This window comes from Hydractinia symbiolongicarpus, chromosome 14 (genome assembly GCF_029227915.1).
Source record: "Hydractinia symbiolongicarpus strain clone_291-10 chromosome 14, HSymV2.1, whole genome shotgun sequence".
In the NCBI taxonomy this organism is placed as follows: domain Eukaryota; kingdom Metazoa; phylum Cnidaria; class Hydrozoa; order Anthoathecata; family Hydractiniidae; genus Hydractinia; species Hydractinia symbiolongicarpus.
The window spans coordinates 13,786,726-13,801,670 of NC_079888.1; the positions used below are offsets into that span (position 1 = coordinate 13,786,726).

Below are 14,945 nucleotides of genomic sequence, written 5' to 3' on the forward strand. Positions count from 1 at the left end.
ACTAAATGTTGTGTTTTTGAAATCAAGAATTAGGCTTGGTTTTAACTGTTGTATCCATTAATTTGTGTAGTGCCCTTTCTACAAAAAAGTTCAAAAAACGTAAAAGACTATGTTCTAGAAAAAGTTTTAATAAGAGAAATGCCATGAAAAGATCATGTGCAACTTCTGCATCATTACCAACTTGCAAGTATACTTCGAAGTGATGCGTTTCTTACATGAGAAAAGTGGAAGCAATATAACAGAAAGTAATTTAAATTCACAAGTTTCGACCATCGAAATAGGTACTGTACTGTAAAATTCGATTTATCGTGTGCCAATAATCCATTGCCTAGCGTCCAATATTGCTGTCTGGTACTACTTCAAACACATCACTTTACCATCAAGTGTTTTATTATCGCCAGACCCATCAATGCCAACAGCCACTTTAACCATGGGTACTATGAAGAAAGAATGAATGAAACGGAAGCAAATTGCAACAAACGATCATACAGCTAACGATGGGGTTTTTTATAAACATATGAAAGAAATATCATTGTACCATAAAAAAAAAGTTAAGATTGGCAAAAATTAAAATAAACCAGTTACTTTTTGATATAGAATTTTAAGAGCAATTATTTATATTATATGTTATACCGTAAATAAAATCAAACTGGAATTGTTAAGGTACTTTTTAAGCAGGAGCAGTTATTCCTTCATTTATGGTGTCAGGGTTGTACATATATGTGACATGTTTTTTTTAAACTTATGTACAGTTAACTTTTTTTTTCTAACAGTATTTTTTTTCTTTTAGCACCATTAGTTTGTTTTTTTTAAAATTTCCAATTGCTAGTCAACAGCACCTTCATTACAAAAATATTCTGTGAATTAATCTCGCACCCACTTGGCGTCAAAAATATTCTGTGAATTAATCTCGCACCCACTTGGCGTCTTTACCGTAATTATTCGAAGCACGTAGATGTCTCAACGCTTTTCGAGAACATGACAATTTTGCTCCAGTCATGTGTAGTTGACAGGAATTTTAATTATCCGTTTTTATTTAGTTGTTTCCAAATAAATGTGCATGTCTTATGTATAATTCTACCCACTGTAGCTGGACTTACTCTACAATTTGCACCAATAGTGGTATGTGCATCACCAGTCGCTAAATATCTTAGAGTTATTGCCAACCATTGTTCCGGACGAAATTAATGTTCGCATATTTGTGGTATCTTTTTTATCAGAGGTGCAATAAACCCAAGCAACGTTTCAAATGTTTTAGGAGTCATTCTGAAATACTTAAAAAACATCCCATAATCATAACGTTTGAGGTCACAAACAAGCAATTCGTATTTGTTTGTTTAATTATTAACTGCTTTCGTCTGAATAAGTACTATAAGTCTCCTTCGGATTAAAAACAAGTAACGCATATTAACAGCAGCTAGCAGCTATTTAAAACAATTTTCTAGAAATAAATTTAATCGCAGCGAGCTTCTCCACTATACTTCTGTTTCGATGCAATTTTTCCGGCGAATGTTATAAAAATCTTCGTAAAAAATCGTCTAGTGGAGATTCGTCTTTAAAGCCGGCGAACTTAAAATTTTTAAACCACGTGAATATTAATTTTTTCTCTCTCTTCTCTTCCCGGAAAACTCTTTCTCTGCTTTCTGTGCGGATACAGCCTAATCAAATCCACTTTTTTCACTTTTTGCAGGGAATGATCAAAGTAACTCTCTCCTAAAAAACGAAGCGCGGGAAAAGCTACTTATTGGATGTGAAATTGACTTCGAAAAGATTGTCAGAAACTAGCTCATCATGACAAATAAAGAGAAATTACATTATGAACACAAATACTCTAGCGTAATGTTGGCCATTTTGAAGGATTTGAGTCGTTTTTAGGGTTTTGACTTTCTTGTTTTCTAAAAGCTTTGTCTTGTGCTTTTTACATGTTTTGCATGTTAAGATAACAATATTGTCACGATCGAACAAACAAATTTTAAAATTGTGACTACAAACGTAGATTTCGAGCTAGCTTAGCTATTGATATTCATATGAAGTTTTTTATTTAGTTTGATATAAGATCTTTTTATCCTAGCCGAAATTATTTATTTTTATGTTTGGGTTGTGGTTATTTAGCTAGCTGCTTATTTACATCTGACTAAAAGTGAAATAGTCTGATGTAGTTTGGCTGCACTAAAACTCTTAATCATAAATTTCTTATGCTAAATGCTATAAGGTTTGCTGCCATTAAAATTAATCTATTGCCTTGTTACTGTTTTAGCTTGACAGGGTAACAACGGGCTGTTTCCTGTATTTTGCATTTAAGCCGAAGTTGCACAAAAGTTTTTTGTTTTACCTGTACTAAGCGCTCAGCCTGGTGTCACAATTAAATCTTAAACTTTCACGGAACTTTTCCAGCAAAAAAAATAAATAAAAAATGGTGCACCATTGTTTTGCCTTAACGCGTTAAAAACAGGTTGAAAACTGTGTTTTTACCCTGTTCACCCTCTTTAAATAACTTTTCTAAAAAATAAAGTTCTTTCACAAAAAATAATTGTTGAGTGACTGTTTTAGCTAAATAGGGTAACAACGGGCTGTTTCCTATGTGTTTTATTTAACCTGAAGTTAAAATATAGCTGGGCGACAAGGTATACCTCAGTGTTAACGATAGGCTGCCTGTTTCCGGTGTTTAACCGAAGTTGCGATATATATTTTTTTTGGAACGGGTAGAACACTAACATGGATGTGCAGCATTCTCATCTTTGCTAAGCGCTCAACCCGGAGTAACAGTCATTTTTGAACTTTCATCCGTAACAACTGGTTGTAAACTGTGTTTTTATATCAGCTAAAGTGATGAGAAAGTTATATTTTGAAAAATAGATTCACTTGCAAAACCATAATGTTGTGTGCGTTTCATTTGATTGACGACATACTACATACCTGTAATAAAGCGCTTTACCTGAATGTGTGGCACAGTTTACGGTTTGTGTTATTTGTACCACCAGCTGTTAAACGACGATTAACACAGATACTTGTGACTTAACATGGCGTTTCCCCGCCGAGTCTCCGGCTAATGCGTGTTAAAAACATACAGAGGCCTTCAGGGGACGAATGAAATTAGGTGACGAAGAAAGATTAAATCCAATTACAGCCTGCTGAATAAAAAACCCGTCTAGTTTCTAATACATATAAAAAAAGCAAAACTCCTTAACCTCTCGAGGTTTGTGACAAGGAGCCATTGGTTCTCCATATCCATGATGTTTCCGAGTGCTTTAGATTCAGCTAACTTGCTCTTGATACTCTACAACGTCGACGCAATGTGGCCTGCACCCTGAGAAGTTACTAATAACAATATGCTTTATGTTTATGTATGTACTACCAGTAACTGCAACATTATGACTGACAGGAACATCGTCATTCATCCTTGAAACGTGATTATCAGACACATGAATACCATTAACCTTAATACTAGTCTCTCCAATCCCCATAGTAAACCCTGCAAGCTTGGTATCATAATTATAACCATCAACTTCACTAAGCCTGACCAACATATCTGGGGCAACATATTCACTCCATAAACCACAGAAAAAACAACTTTATTCCTGGAATATTTCAACAAACTCTCACATCTCCTAATACTACCATCAAATGAACAGCTCACATAACGTTACTCCCAAGTTTTTGAAGATATTTCTTCCTGAAATCCGGGTGATAAACAAATAACAATATTCCCTCAGACTTTCAGAAATCAACGGTAAGGCCTTCTTTGTCAAACCCCTACTTCTATCATTTATCCACCTTGAATACATATAATTCTCCAACCAATCACCCTGATTGGTCATTTCTTAAATATACCATATTTTAAGTCCCTATCAGTACCATTTTCATCACAAACACTATTTGAACCCCTTCTGACCAAACATTATAATATTGAGAAAGAACATTTTTACTAGGTAACTTCATCTGTACAGTGTGTAATATCTTTCATTTCCAGCTTAATCGCTGTTTTGGTACTTGACTTTGAACAAAATAAATTGAAAAAGAATTTGGGTAACTGCTTAGCAGAATTTTTAATAATCTTTCATACTGTTAGATTTTCGTTTAAGTAACCTTTAAGCAGCAAGTCGCCACTTAGCATCAATAACTGTAGGCGACGATTACATCTTGTGGATTTAAGCGTCTAGGACTAGCTGTATAATAGGATGACAGTTTCTGCAACGTTTATATAAACACAATTAGTTGAAACATGTGTTGAAACGTAAGCTTTGTGCATACAGTCGTCTCTCTTGATTTTCAAGGGGGATAAAATTTCAATCGGATTAGAGAGAGAATCGAATTAAGGACTGTCTCTCTAATTCGAATTTTTAGGCGACAAGGTAGAAAAAATCGAATTACAGAGAGAAATCTTTGTAAACTCGCAAAAAAGGAGTAAGACATACATAATATGAACAGTGCAGTACGAATATTAAAGACTTTTTTAAAGACAAAGATCTCTGAAAATCTCTGAAAATAGTCATTAATATTCGAGTATTCCTCATTCAGCATACGTTCTAAATCAACCTCCCTATTTACATCTTTTAATGCAACAATTACATCGTTTCCAAAGTTGGAAAACACAATCTTCTAATGTACTAATGGCATTTAATACATCTTTGTATAATGGCTTTGCAAGTGGTCATTCGTTTGGTTCATCGTCATCTGTTTTGTTATCACTGGAGTCCACAGAATTCTCAGACACTTCGCACTGCCATTTTGAAATAGCCTCAATTTTATAATTGTTTTTTTTTAGGTAGATACAGTGTTTTATGGAACTTCTATGGATTTATTTTCTATTTAGTCTATCTTAGTTTATCTAGTCTTCTATTTATGGATTTTCCCTTGTGAAGTTCAGCAAGGCTTTATATTTCAGCTCTAAACCCAGTTCTTTGTGTACTCGTTTATTCGGTACAGCACCCATTTTCTCGAGTTCAAATGCCTTTGTTTTTACAAAACTTACTTTCAAAATGCAATTTTAAAACATTCGAATGAATGAAATTTCGAAACATGGTTCGAAACTGTGGTTAAGGCCCTTTTACACTCAAGAAATGGAATTAGAGAGAGAATTTCCTTGAATGGACCTTAAATCTAGATCGAATTAAAAAGTTTATCAAATTAGAGAGTATCGAGGAGGTTCATTTATGAGAGTTTTTTAAATTTGATGGTGACTTTGAATTTAGTCGAATGAGAGAGAGAGAGTACCGAATTACGGAGTTTCGAATTACAAAGAGTCGACTGTATATATGTAAAAGACTAGTTATAATATGCAATGACAGTGAACTAATTATTATTAGTTTCGATACTACCCTAAGAATATTATTATTATTATTATTATTATTATTATTAATCGACATATATTTCAATCGTCCATAAATTACAATGGTTCTTAATGCTGAAATGCGTAAATACTAAATGTATTTGCAAACGTAAATATAAATTCAATCAGAAACAAGAAGCCCTGGGGGCTCTAAGAATTTCCGCGCGCTACCAAAATATTTGATGAAAACCTGCTAATTCGTTGTGTTATTGTGCCAAACATTCGAAGGGGTTTGGTGCATGAACCTCTGAAGATAAAGCCCATCAGTGACATTATATCTTACAACAAACGCAAACAAAACGAAACGTGTCATAATAAACTCACATTTTAAAAGAAATTGCTAACAAAAAATACAGCCTATCATTCATGGTTGAAATTCTTGCGATTGAGACGTTTATGGTCTTAAACGGCATTAGTTGACAAAAAATCAAAATTTTGATGTAACCATCATTTTCAGCATACTTTTTTTATTAACTGTGTCAATTTTTGTCGAAAATAAAGCAGTTTTAATATTTGGATGAATTTTGGCCTGAAATGACATTTAGGTGACAAAAAATCAAACTTTTGTACCATCATCATTTTCAGCATACTTTATTTGTTAACCGTGCCAGATTTAGCCGAAAATGAAGTGGTTTTAATTTTTGGACCAATTTTGGTCTAAAATGGCATTTAGGTGACAAAAATCAAAATTTTGATGTCACCATTATGTTCAGCATACTTTTTTTGTTAACTTTGCCAATTTTTGTTGAAAATGAAGTAGTTTTAATTTTTGGACCAATTTTGGCCTAAAATGGCATTTAGGTGACAAAAATCAAAATTTTGATGTCACCATTATGTATACTTTTTTTGTTAACTTTGCCACTTTTTGTTGAAAATGAAGTAGTTTTAATTTTTGGACCAATTTTGGCCTAAAATGACATTCAGGTAACAGGAAATCAAAATTTTGATGTCACCATCATGTTCAGCATACTTTATTTGTTAACTGTTCCAAATTTTGTTGAAAATAAAGTAGTTCTAATTTTTGGACCAATTTTGGCCTAAAATGACATTTAGGTGACAAAACTCAAAATTATTATGTCACCATTATGTTCAGCATACTTTTTTTGTTAACTGTGCCAAATTTTGTCGAAAACAAATACCAATTTTGGCCTGAAGCGTCAATACTAGACTTCCCAGTAGTTAAGGAGCTTCGGTACGAAGTTTACATCTGTGACGGACCAACGTGAAATCCCAGGGTCGATTTTTTCTCAAAAAATGCTCCGAAAGAAAAAAAACGACGGTTTTAAAGAATTTCCTACGCCTTCGGGCGCGGAAATTCAATAAAAACAAAATGAACACGAACAAAAGAGCATAGACAAAGCAGTCAAATAATCATACGAAAGTCTTCAGTTGTGAAAACGTATTGAAAGGCATTAGGATAAATGAACCATTATAATTGAGCAAAGCTAAAGAAGGCTTGGTAGTCTAGATAATGTAAATTAAGGAATAAGTTAAGCGTCACGTGAAAACAAAAACTAAAAAACAAAAAACCTACTATCCGTAATAGGAAATAACCAAGATTTAAACCAAATGTATATTGAGAAAAAAAGAAAAAAAAAAGGTAAAGGACGACCGATAATTATAATTAAGAATAGCTATGTCGATAAGTTTTAATTAATGTTGTCGAAGAAAGGAAATGACATATAATCTTGTTTACATCAATTACTTATATTTAAACGATAAAATAACCTTCAAAAATCCAAATCAACAAAAAAATCATATAGTTTTAAGCGTCGGTAATTTTCTTTTATAATCGCATTTGCTTGTTACTTGTAATTTGTTCTTTCAATACCACTGCCAACGCGCACCATATTTCCAATAGAACGCTGCTAAATGTGTTTGTTGGCGTTTACTTTTAAAAGGGTCAGCTGACGAAAAACCAGTAAGACGATTGTTGATACATGCTTGAAAGAGTCTTCTGCGATACTGGGAAACCTTCACCCGATGGTCAAATCCTTGCTTCCCGTTATTACACTCACCGATATCTGAACCTATAATACATAAAGCATTAGGACATATTGACACTGAAAATGCAATAGTTTTTTGGTGAAATTAATTAGGATGAAAAAATGAGAATATTCGCATTAGGAATAGTATCAGAATATCTACCAATAAATATAAAGCTACCATTTTTTGTAAATATTTTAAAAATAAAATGAGAGAAAATGACGAAATTGGTTTGTACAGGCATCACCAAAGTTTTATCTCCCAAAAATATCTGGTGCGGATAAGCATTTTCTAAGCAAGATTGTCTCTAAGATTGAATTAGTTTTTAGATTAAGTGATGTCAAAACATGTCATAATGTGTCACGATGACACGATAAGTCCCTATGTGCATATCTTATGTTTGCTTTACTATTTGCCCGCTTTAGAAATTCTGAAGATGTTTACTATGTTTCTGTATTAAAATTTAATAGTAATTGCGCACTCGTGCGTTCTTAGTGTGCTTACCTCGTTCAAAATCATCTACACATCTATATTGGCAAAAATGAATAGTAATATTTAGTAACACCTGGTTTCAATCGTTTACTTTAAGGGGACAAACCTTTTGCGAGAGAAACTTTTTCTTTTGCAGGCAAGCTGAATCGCACAAGTCTCTTCGTTCGTTCAAATGATAAATTTTATCGCAACTTGTACTATATTTTTCTTTGTAGATCTGAACCGTGATGGTTTTGATAGCTATGTACCTTATCATCATTTCGATATTCCGTTGGAATCACAAAATTTACTGATTTATAGAGACGATTTGCGAAATTCAGCGAAATATACCGTAGTCAGGTCTTCTGGAAAATTAATTCTCACAAAAAAAATAATGTGATGTGATTTGTGAAAATTTCTGGAATGAAGAAAAAAATCTGGATAATAATTCACCAATTTCTTTTATTTGGCCTTTAAAAAATTCAAACAGAATGTGAAAACATGCATTCTTGTTAAATTTTTATAATGTTAATTTACGCGATGAAAAAACACATTTTAATTAAAGGTCGGTTTCCTTTAACATAAAAATTGTTGAGCAACGTTTGCACAACAGTCGACGTTAGCACCTCAATGAAAACACATGTTGTAAAACACAGTCACAAGAAATGTTGCACAACAAAATGTTGAAGAGATAAAAATTGTCTGCAACACAACGTGTCTACAGCACTTGACTTTAATGGAAACCAACATATGCTGTCAATCAGCTGTGAGTCAAAATGAAAGAGAAGTTGGTTGATCTGCAAAGGATATTTAAAAAAAACGTTTGACCATCCCTTTTTTTTCTTTTTTCACAGTTATGATAGATCGCATGTTGAAGAGAGCAGCTTTTTTATGAAGCAAAAAATTTCGATTTGCCCCAGTCTTAAAAAATTTAATCTCTGTGTCAAATACATTTAATTTAAGAGACATTGCATTGTTTGTCTAGAGGGTTGAATTCTAATCGGCTCTAGAGTTTTTCTTACATATTACTTACTCACGCGATGCTAATACATTATTACTACCTTTTTATTTTCAACTTCACAATTTTTTAAAACTTCTGTTATACATGTTTTTCTTTTATAAGAATATGTTTTATAGAAATATCAAACTGGGATTTCACGGTTAAAAACAATAGGTCGGTTTTTTGGAACAATAGAGAAATAAATATAATGACCAGCCTGGATAGAAATTTCGATATGCAAAGAGCGTGTAATCGTTCTTTTAAACTGTCCGAATGGTTTTTAAATTCAGTGATCAAATTTTGTTTGGCTTAGAATCTAATTTTAACTTTTATTTTCTAATTTGCTTCGCTCAACCGAAAATAACCTTACTTATTTGCTAAACTCCATGCGGGACAAGAATAACGCGGTATTAGTAGTGTAGTAGATGGTGTAGTCGTCTTAGTTATCAGAGTTGTACAAGTTCGTAAATAAAGTGTAAAAATACAACTGTAAAGCTTATCTGGCCTAATTGTCGTTAGCAATATGCCCATTGGCTTCTCTACTAAGGTCAGTGTTAACGATATTGAATTTTTAACTCATCCTCCTGCTTAGCAATATGCCTCCGTGGCTTTTCTACTAAGCTACAACTTTGACTTAGCTAACAGTCAGCATTATTTTTATCGTAATATCACATCTTTATTACACTTTTTCAAAACAACAACAAGCAATCAGAAGGTATTCGCCTTTTTTCAATTTTACGTAAAGATTTGCCCTTTCCAGGAAAAAACTCTTCGCTACCTTGTAGCCAATTGAGGCCAGTTTCATTTACCTCTTTTCCGAAAAGAAACCATATAAAATGGCATATTTCTAAGCTTGGCGTAGGCAGTATTATTTTTAGAAAATGTTTATTGGGTGGGTGTGCGGTCTTTCTCTTTAACTTGCTACAGCTCTTATGGTTAATCGACTTGTTAGAAGGGGTGGGTGGAATATTACGTAACAAAAATAAAACTTACTGTTCTGTATAATGTAAAAGAACTTAATATACTATATAATATTAAAACAAATTGTATAATTTAACAAGAGACTTACGTATTTTGAATAGAGTTTGAGGTTTTCCCTTATGACAAATTTTTACTTGCGTCTGAATGATCCTCCCTTCATTTTCAGCATTACACAGATTATGTGTGTCACAAACTGCTAGAATGGTACATAGACTCAATAGAACTGTCACTTGTGTCTTCATTTTGAAATTTTAAAATGTGGTATGAACATATGCATCAAGGGTAAAACTAGTTCATGGGTAAATGTGAAACATAAGTTTAAATGTTGTCAAAAAATGTGAAACAATAGATTTAGCAATGCCGAATTCAGACGGGGGTTAAAGTCACCTTTTTAGGCTAAATGTTGTAATTTCATATCATGCTTTAAACAACTCAATTGAGAAATACGTAATCACATCCAAAAGTTACATGTTCCACATGACACGTAGGTTAGTATCAATAATAATTTCGATTATGCCATCTCACAGCATTTTGAAAATTTAAAAAACTCTTAAATCAAGCCAGAGAGGATGACAAAATTGTGGACTTTAGATCAAGTTGTCAGGGAACATTTTAACCATTTTTTGAAATATTTGCACCATAAATGCATATCTGCAAAATCTGTTTTTATTAATGTGTCTGAAGTTATGTGCTTTTTGAGTGTTTAAAGCAACAGGAATGTACGTGCACCTATGCTTCAGCCTAAGTGGTAATCCAAAATGTTTAAGAATTGACAATCGAAATAGTCAAGATATACTACGCTATTATAATACTTACAAGACGATAGCTTATTAGGGACGACAAAATGATGATAAACTTAAAAGAAGGACGTGTACATAATGATGAACTTAGGAGAAGGGCGCTTAAATGATGATGAGCTTAGAAGAAGGGCGTTTAAATGATGATGAACTTAGAAAAAGGGCGTTAAAATGATGATAAACTTAGATGAAGGGCGTTTAAAAGATGACGAACGTAGAAGAAGGGCGTTAAAACGAAAACATGTACAAAATAAATGCTTTACTTTTAATTATTAAATACATGTTAAATACTTTTAAATTTAAACTTCTTTACCCCCCCGATTTTTCTTGATCTAATCTCTTTATTGCATCATATCAGCGCATTTCGGTGAAATGTAAATATCTTTCAAACACTCAGGTGTTAGAACATTGCTTATATCTTCTTTGCTATCGTTGTGGTGATTAAAATTAGCCAGCTATATGCTAAAAGTTTTTAAAAATGTGTTTATGTGAACGCTCCTATTAGAATCTGATTTTAATAGCTTTCTATAACCAGATTGCCATTCTCCTGTTCTTTCCTTTGTTAACAAGAAGTATCAAAGGCGTGGCCTCTCAATGCAGTACACGTGAAAGAGGCAAAGTTCAGTTGTTACCTATGCAATGCATTGACATTCAACAACAAAATTTCTGACACAAAATCTACAAATAATTGTTATTGTATATTATTAAAAAAAATATTATTTTGTTGCTTTAAGCATTTTAGCATTATTTTGTAGTCTTTGAGCAGAAACTTGTTCACGCTTTATTCAAAAAAATCTTTACAAACTCAGAGACTCTTCCAAAAACACACTTCTTTTCACCGCAAAATGGCCATTATTCGTATTTCTTTACTGTTTTGAAAATAGACCTTTTGTTTTTAACCTGAAATCTCAGTCTGATATATTTATAAAGGAAAAAGCGTGTATAGATTAAAGAAGTGAAATTTACCTAACAACATCAATTATTCTGTTTGGTGAAAGAAAGTTGAAAATTTGGGAAGTTGTCAGTTAAAGATTTTAATCTTTATTGCAAGGAACTGTTAATCGAAGTTATCTCCAAAAACAAATTTGTAATTAAAAACGAAATAAGAATACGTCATTTATGCATTAGTGATTCTTGCAAAAAAGAGTCTGAGATAAAGATTTCAGTGCTTAAAACAACGATTTGTATATCTAAAACGTAATCTAAACGTATTTTTTGCCAACGTTGTTAAATTGTGGAAATGTTTTTTTTTCTCAAGGCTTAGGATAGCGGGAAAGTGAAACAAAAAATACTCAACTTTGTCGTACATTTAAAAATTGGTAACACAATTTAAAGCATATAAATATATCGCTTCGCTTTCTTTTACCAGTCCCATTTAAGATCGTATTTTTCATGAAAAGCTGCCAAGTGTGTGAACGACTTGTCTGAGCTTGAAGATGGTTTCTTTAAGGTATAACCGATTCTTGTTCCATCTTCTTTGCACAGCAAAAACAACTTCGAATCATCTTGTCGTGTGAACAAACCGTTCTTTCTACAAGGCTTGTCTTTCAGGTAGGCTAAAGTAAAAAAAAACAAAAAAAGTCAGATTGGTATGTATTATTGTATTTTATTGAGAAAAAGTCATAAAGATGTCATAAACCAACTTTTCAGAACTTTTTACTGGATATGTTTTGCCGCAATAAAGTAAACAGTGAGCATAATTGTTTAACAATGTCTGCGCATATAAATATTTTTCTTCAGTTTGTTATTTGCTTTGCTACATGGGATCCAAAGTTCAACTCACTGTACTTGTACAAAAGTTCATAATGGTTACTGTCATTGGTGAATGGGCTTGTGATGTTGGCTATATTAGTCAGTGAAACCTCCCTATAGCAGACATGCTCCAGAGCAGATAGGATGACGGTCAAACATGTATGTAAAGAGCACTTTATAGTTAACGTGTCCTCAAAACTGAACTTTCCAAATTGGACATGCCCGACAGTGGGTCATATACGACAATATTTTACGTTTTTACTGATGAACCTTCAATTTTTGTCGCTTTATTTTCAGTTAGCTTAATTTTCAGAATGAAAGATATAACAATATATTGTCTTCAACAAGGCTCTTGATACGCCTTGCGGTAGATTTTATTAGCTATGCACTGTACTACCAGAGATACAATGTAAAGAACTTGTGACATTGATGTATTTTGTATCGTTTACAAAGTAAAATACTACTCGAAACTCCAAGCAAAAAGTAATGTCTGAGTATTAAACACTTCAATATTATTCTGGTTTCCTCTTTCCATTTAAGTTGGGCCATGTTGACAGTGACACTATGGATGAAATATGTGGTTCTTACCAGAAAGATGAGTTGAAATCTTTAACAGACAACAGACAACAGTCAAAACACTGCAATATTATGCACGCTTGACTTCACAAAATTGGATGAAATAAAAACCATGAAAAGTATTAAAGAATTTAAGGTAACGTAAAGACTAAAATAAAAACCAGGCTCCAGATATTACCCAATACTATATACTGTCGTGCCATTTTTTCCATCTTTTCAAAATTCGTCACTTTTGTTCCGTTCCGATGTTCTTTTTAAGAAGAAGCAGAAGTTTGTCCAAGCGCCGTCACAAAGTATCATGTTTCACTGACTGTCATCTAGACATTTCATCAATCATCACACAACTATAAACTTCTAATAATTTCTTACCTATTTGGTATATGTACTTTCTCCTATACTGATGACATATTAATAATTTGTCCTCGTATTGACGTAAGATACTTCTCCCGTTTTTACTGTTACAACGGCTGCCGACTTTAAATCCATTGCTCCACTGAAATCCAACGCAAAAAAGACAGAGGAACAGCAAAAAACTTGCAGGATACATGTTATGCAAGTCCAGATGAAATATAGTTTGAATTGTTTATTTCATACATGAAGTAATATAAAATAAAATACTATGTATATATGCATATACTTTAATTAAAACTTAGGAGATCAGGGGGTAATGTTAAGAAATTATTTAGGTTTTAAATAGACGAATCTAAAGAAAAATGTCTATCTACTTAGTGTACGCATGCGTAAAACTGATGTATGCAGATACGTATAATTGAAACGTTAATATGAATCCGTACTATTATTTCACCGAAAAAGAAGTTAATAAACTTTTTAATAGCAAAATTGATTGTCTACCCACTCATTACACTAATCGAGCAAAACTATTTCTTAGCGTTGCAAGCTTATATTGCGGGTTCAGTTATCAGTATCGTCTATATTGGCCATCACTTTTGGTTATGTCTCATTAGCCAAATATACAGTAGCTATAAAAAAACTGCTTTGTCAAAACCACTTTGCCAGACACGTGTTGAAGATAACTAACCTTCCATCATTTTAAACAGACTTTAGCGCAGAGTTTAGAGATGTTCTTTCTTATAGAAAATCCATCTATTTTTTCTTATCAAAACCACACAGCATCTTTACAGAACAATAACATGTCTTTTAACGCTCTTGATATAACGAATCTGAGAGGGAGATTAAACCCAACATCAGTTCACTTTAAACCTTTAATCTCAGAATTCGCAGCTAAAATGTTTTCACCTGAACTATAACTTTTGGAAGATACTCACATATTAACAATTTCGTGTGGCATAAGATGATATTTTATTCCATATGTTAACACGAGTACCTCTTCTTAGCCGGATTTTTCATCGAAGTTATAAGAAATCGAATCGAATCGAAGGAGTTATCTTAAATCAATCGGTTATGAAATTTTGGCTCGGAAAAAAAATTGTTCTCCGCGTCAAGCCAGGAAGAAAATTTAAATTCAATTTAAATTCAAGAAAGAATTAATTTTATAAACTGATCAACAGCTTTAAAACAAGATTCTACGAAAACTACAAATTTAAAGACTTTTTTGGACTTTTTTAGAAGTGTGATGATGTTTTGTTTAAAGAACTTATTGTTTTGAGAGTTTTTTTACCTAACATGGTAGCTATGTCTTCTCAAGGTCAGTTACATCTCAGCTACCTGGGTCGGTAGACGTCTATAACGCAACATCAATAGTCTGAAGTCTGAATTTTTTAACAGAACACGTTACGTGTGTTACGTGTCAAGCAAAAAAATTCGGAGAAATATATTGCTAGAAACAAAACGAAAGAAAACACTCACGTCAAAAAAGATAGGAAAAATATTTACTTGCCAAGATAATTCTTCTTTTTTATGTAAACACTTTCTCTAGTTTGGTTTTAACAAACTTGAAGGGGAAATTTTCAAAAAAGACACCCACCAGAAAATACACCAGCTGAAAAACATATTTCTATTGCTTAACTTCCTCACTTATCTCATTCGCTTTTAAGTTACCATTTATTTTTGAAATGGCGTTGCAGTACACAGA

At 32.7% G+C, this 14,945-nt stretch overlaps 2 protein-coding genes across 2 annotated transcripts; both read right to left on the minus strand.

Moving 5' to 3' along the window:
* Nucleotides 1-5,277: 5,277 nt before the first annotated feature.
* On the minus strand, nt 5,278-10,080 carry LOC130625576 (uncharacterized). The gene is made up of 2 exons (XM_057440682.1): nt 9,856-10,080; nt 5,278-7,359 (listed from the first exon to the last, which is right to left on the minus strand). Exons 1-2 carry the CDS (start codon nt 10,007-10,009, stop codon nt 7,154-7,156), a joined length of 360 nt encoding a protein of 119 aa, XP_057296665.1. The 5' UTR covers nt 10,010-10,080; the 3' UTR covers nt 5,278-7,153.
* Nucleotides 10,081-11,861: 1,781 nt separating this feature from the next.
* On the minus strand, nt 11,862-13,501 carry LOC130625575 (uncharacterized). The gene is made up of 2 exons (XM_057440681.1): nt 13,262-13,501; nt 11,862-12,120 (listed from the first exon to the last, which is right to left on the minus strand). The coding sequence occupies exons 1-2, from the start codon at nt 13,437-13,439 to the stop codon at nt 11,927-11,929; spliced, it is 372 nt and encodes a 123-aa protein (XP_057296664.1). The 5' UTR covers nt 13,440-13,501; the 3' UTR covers nt 11,862-11,926.
* Between the last annotated feature and the right edge of the window lie 1,444 nt (nt 13,502-14,945).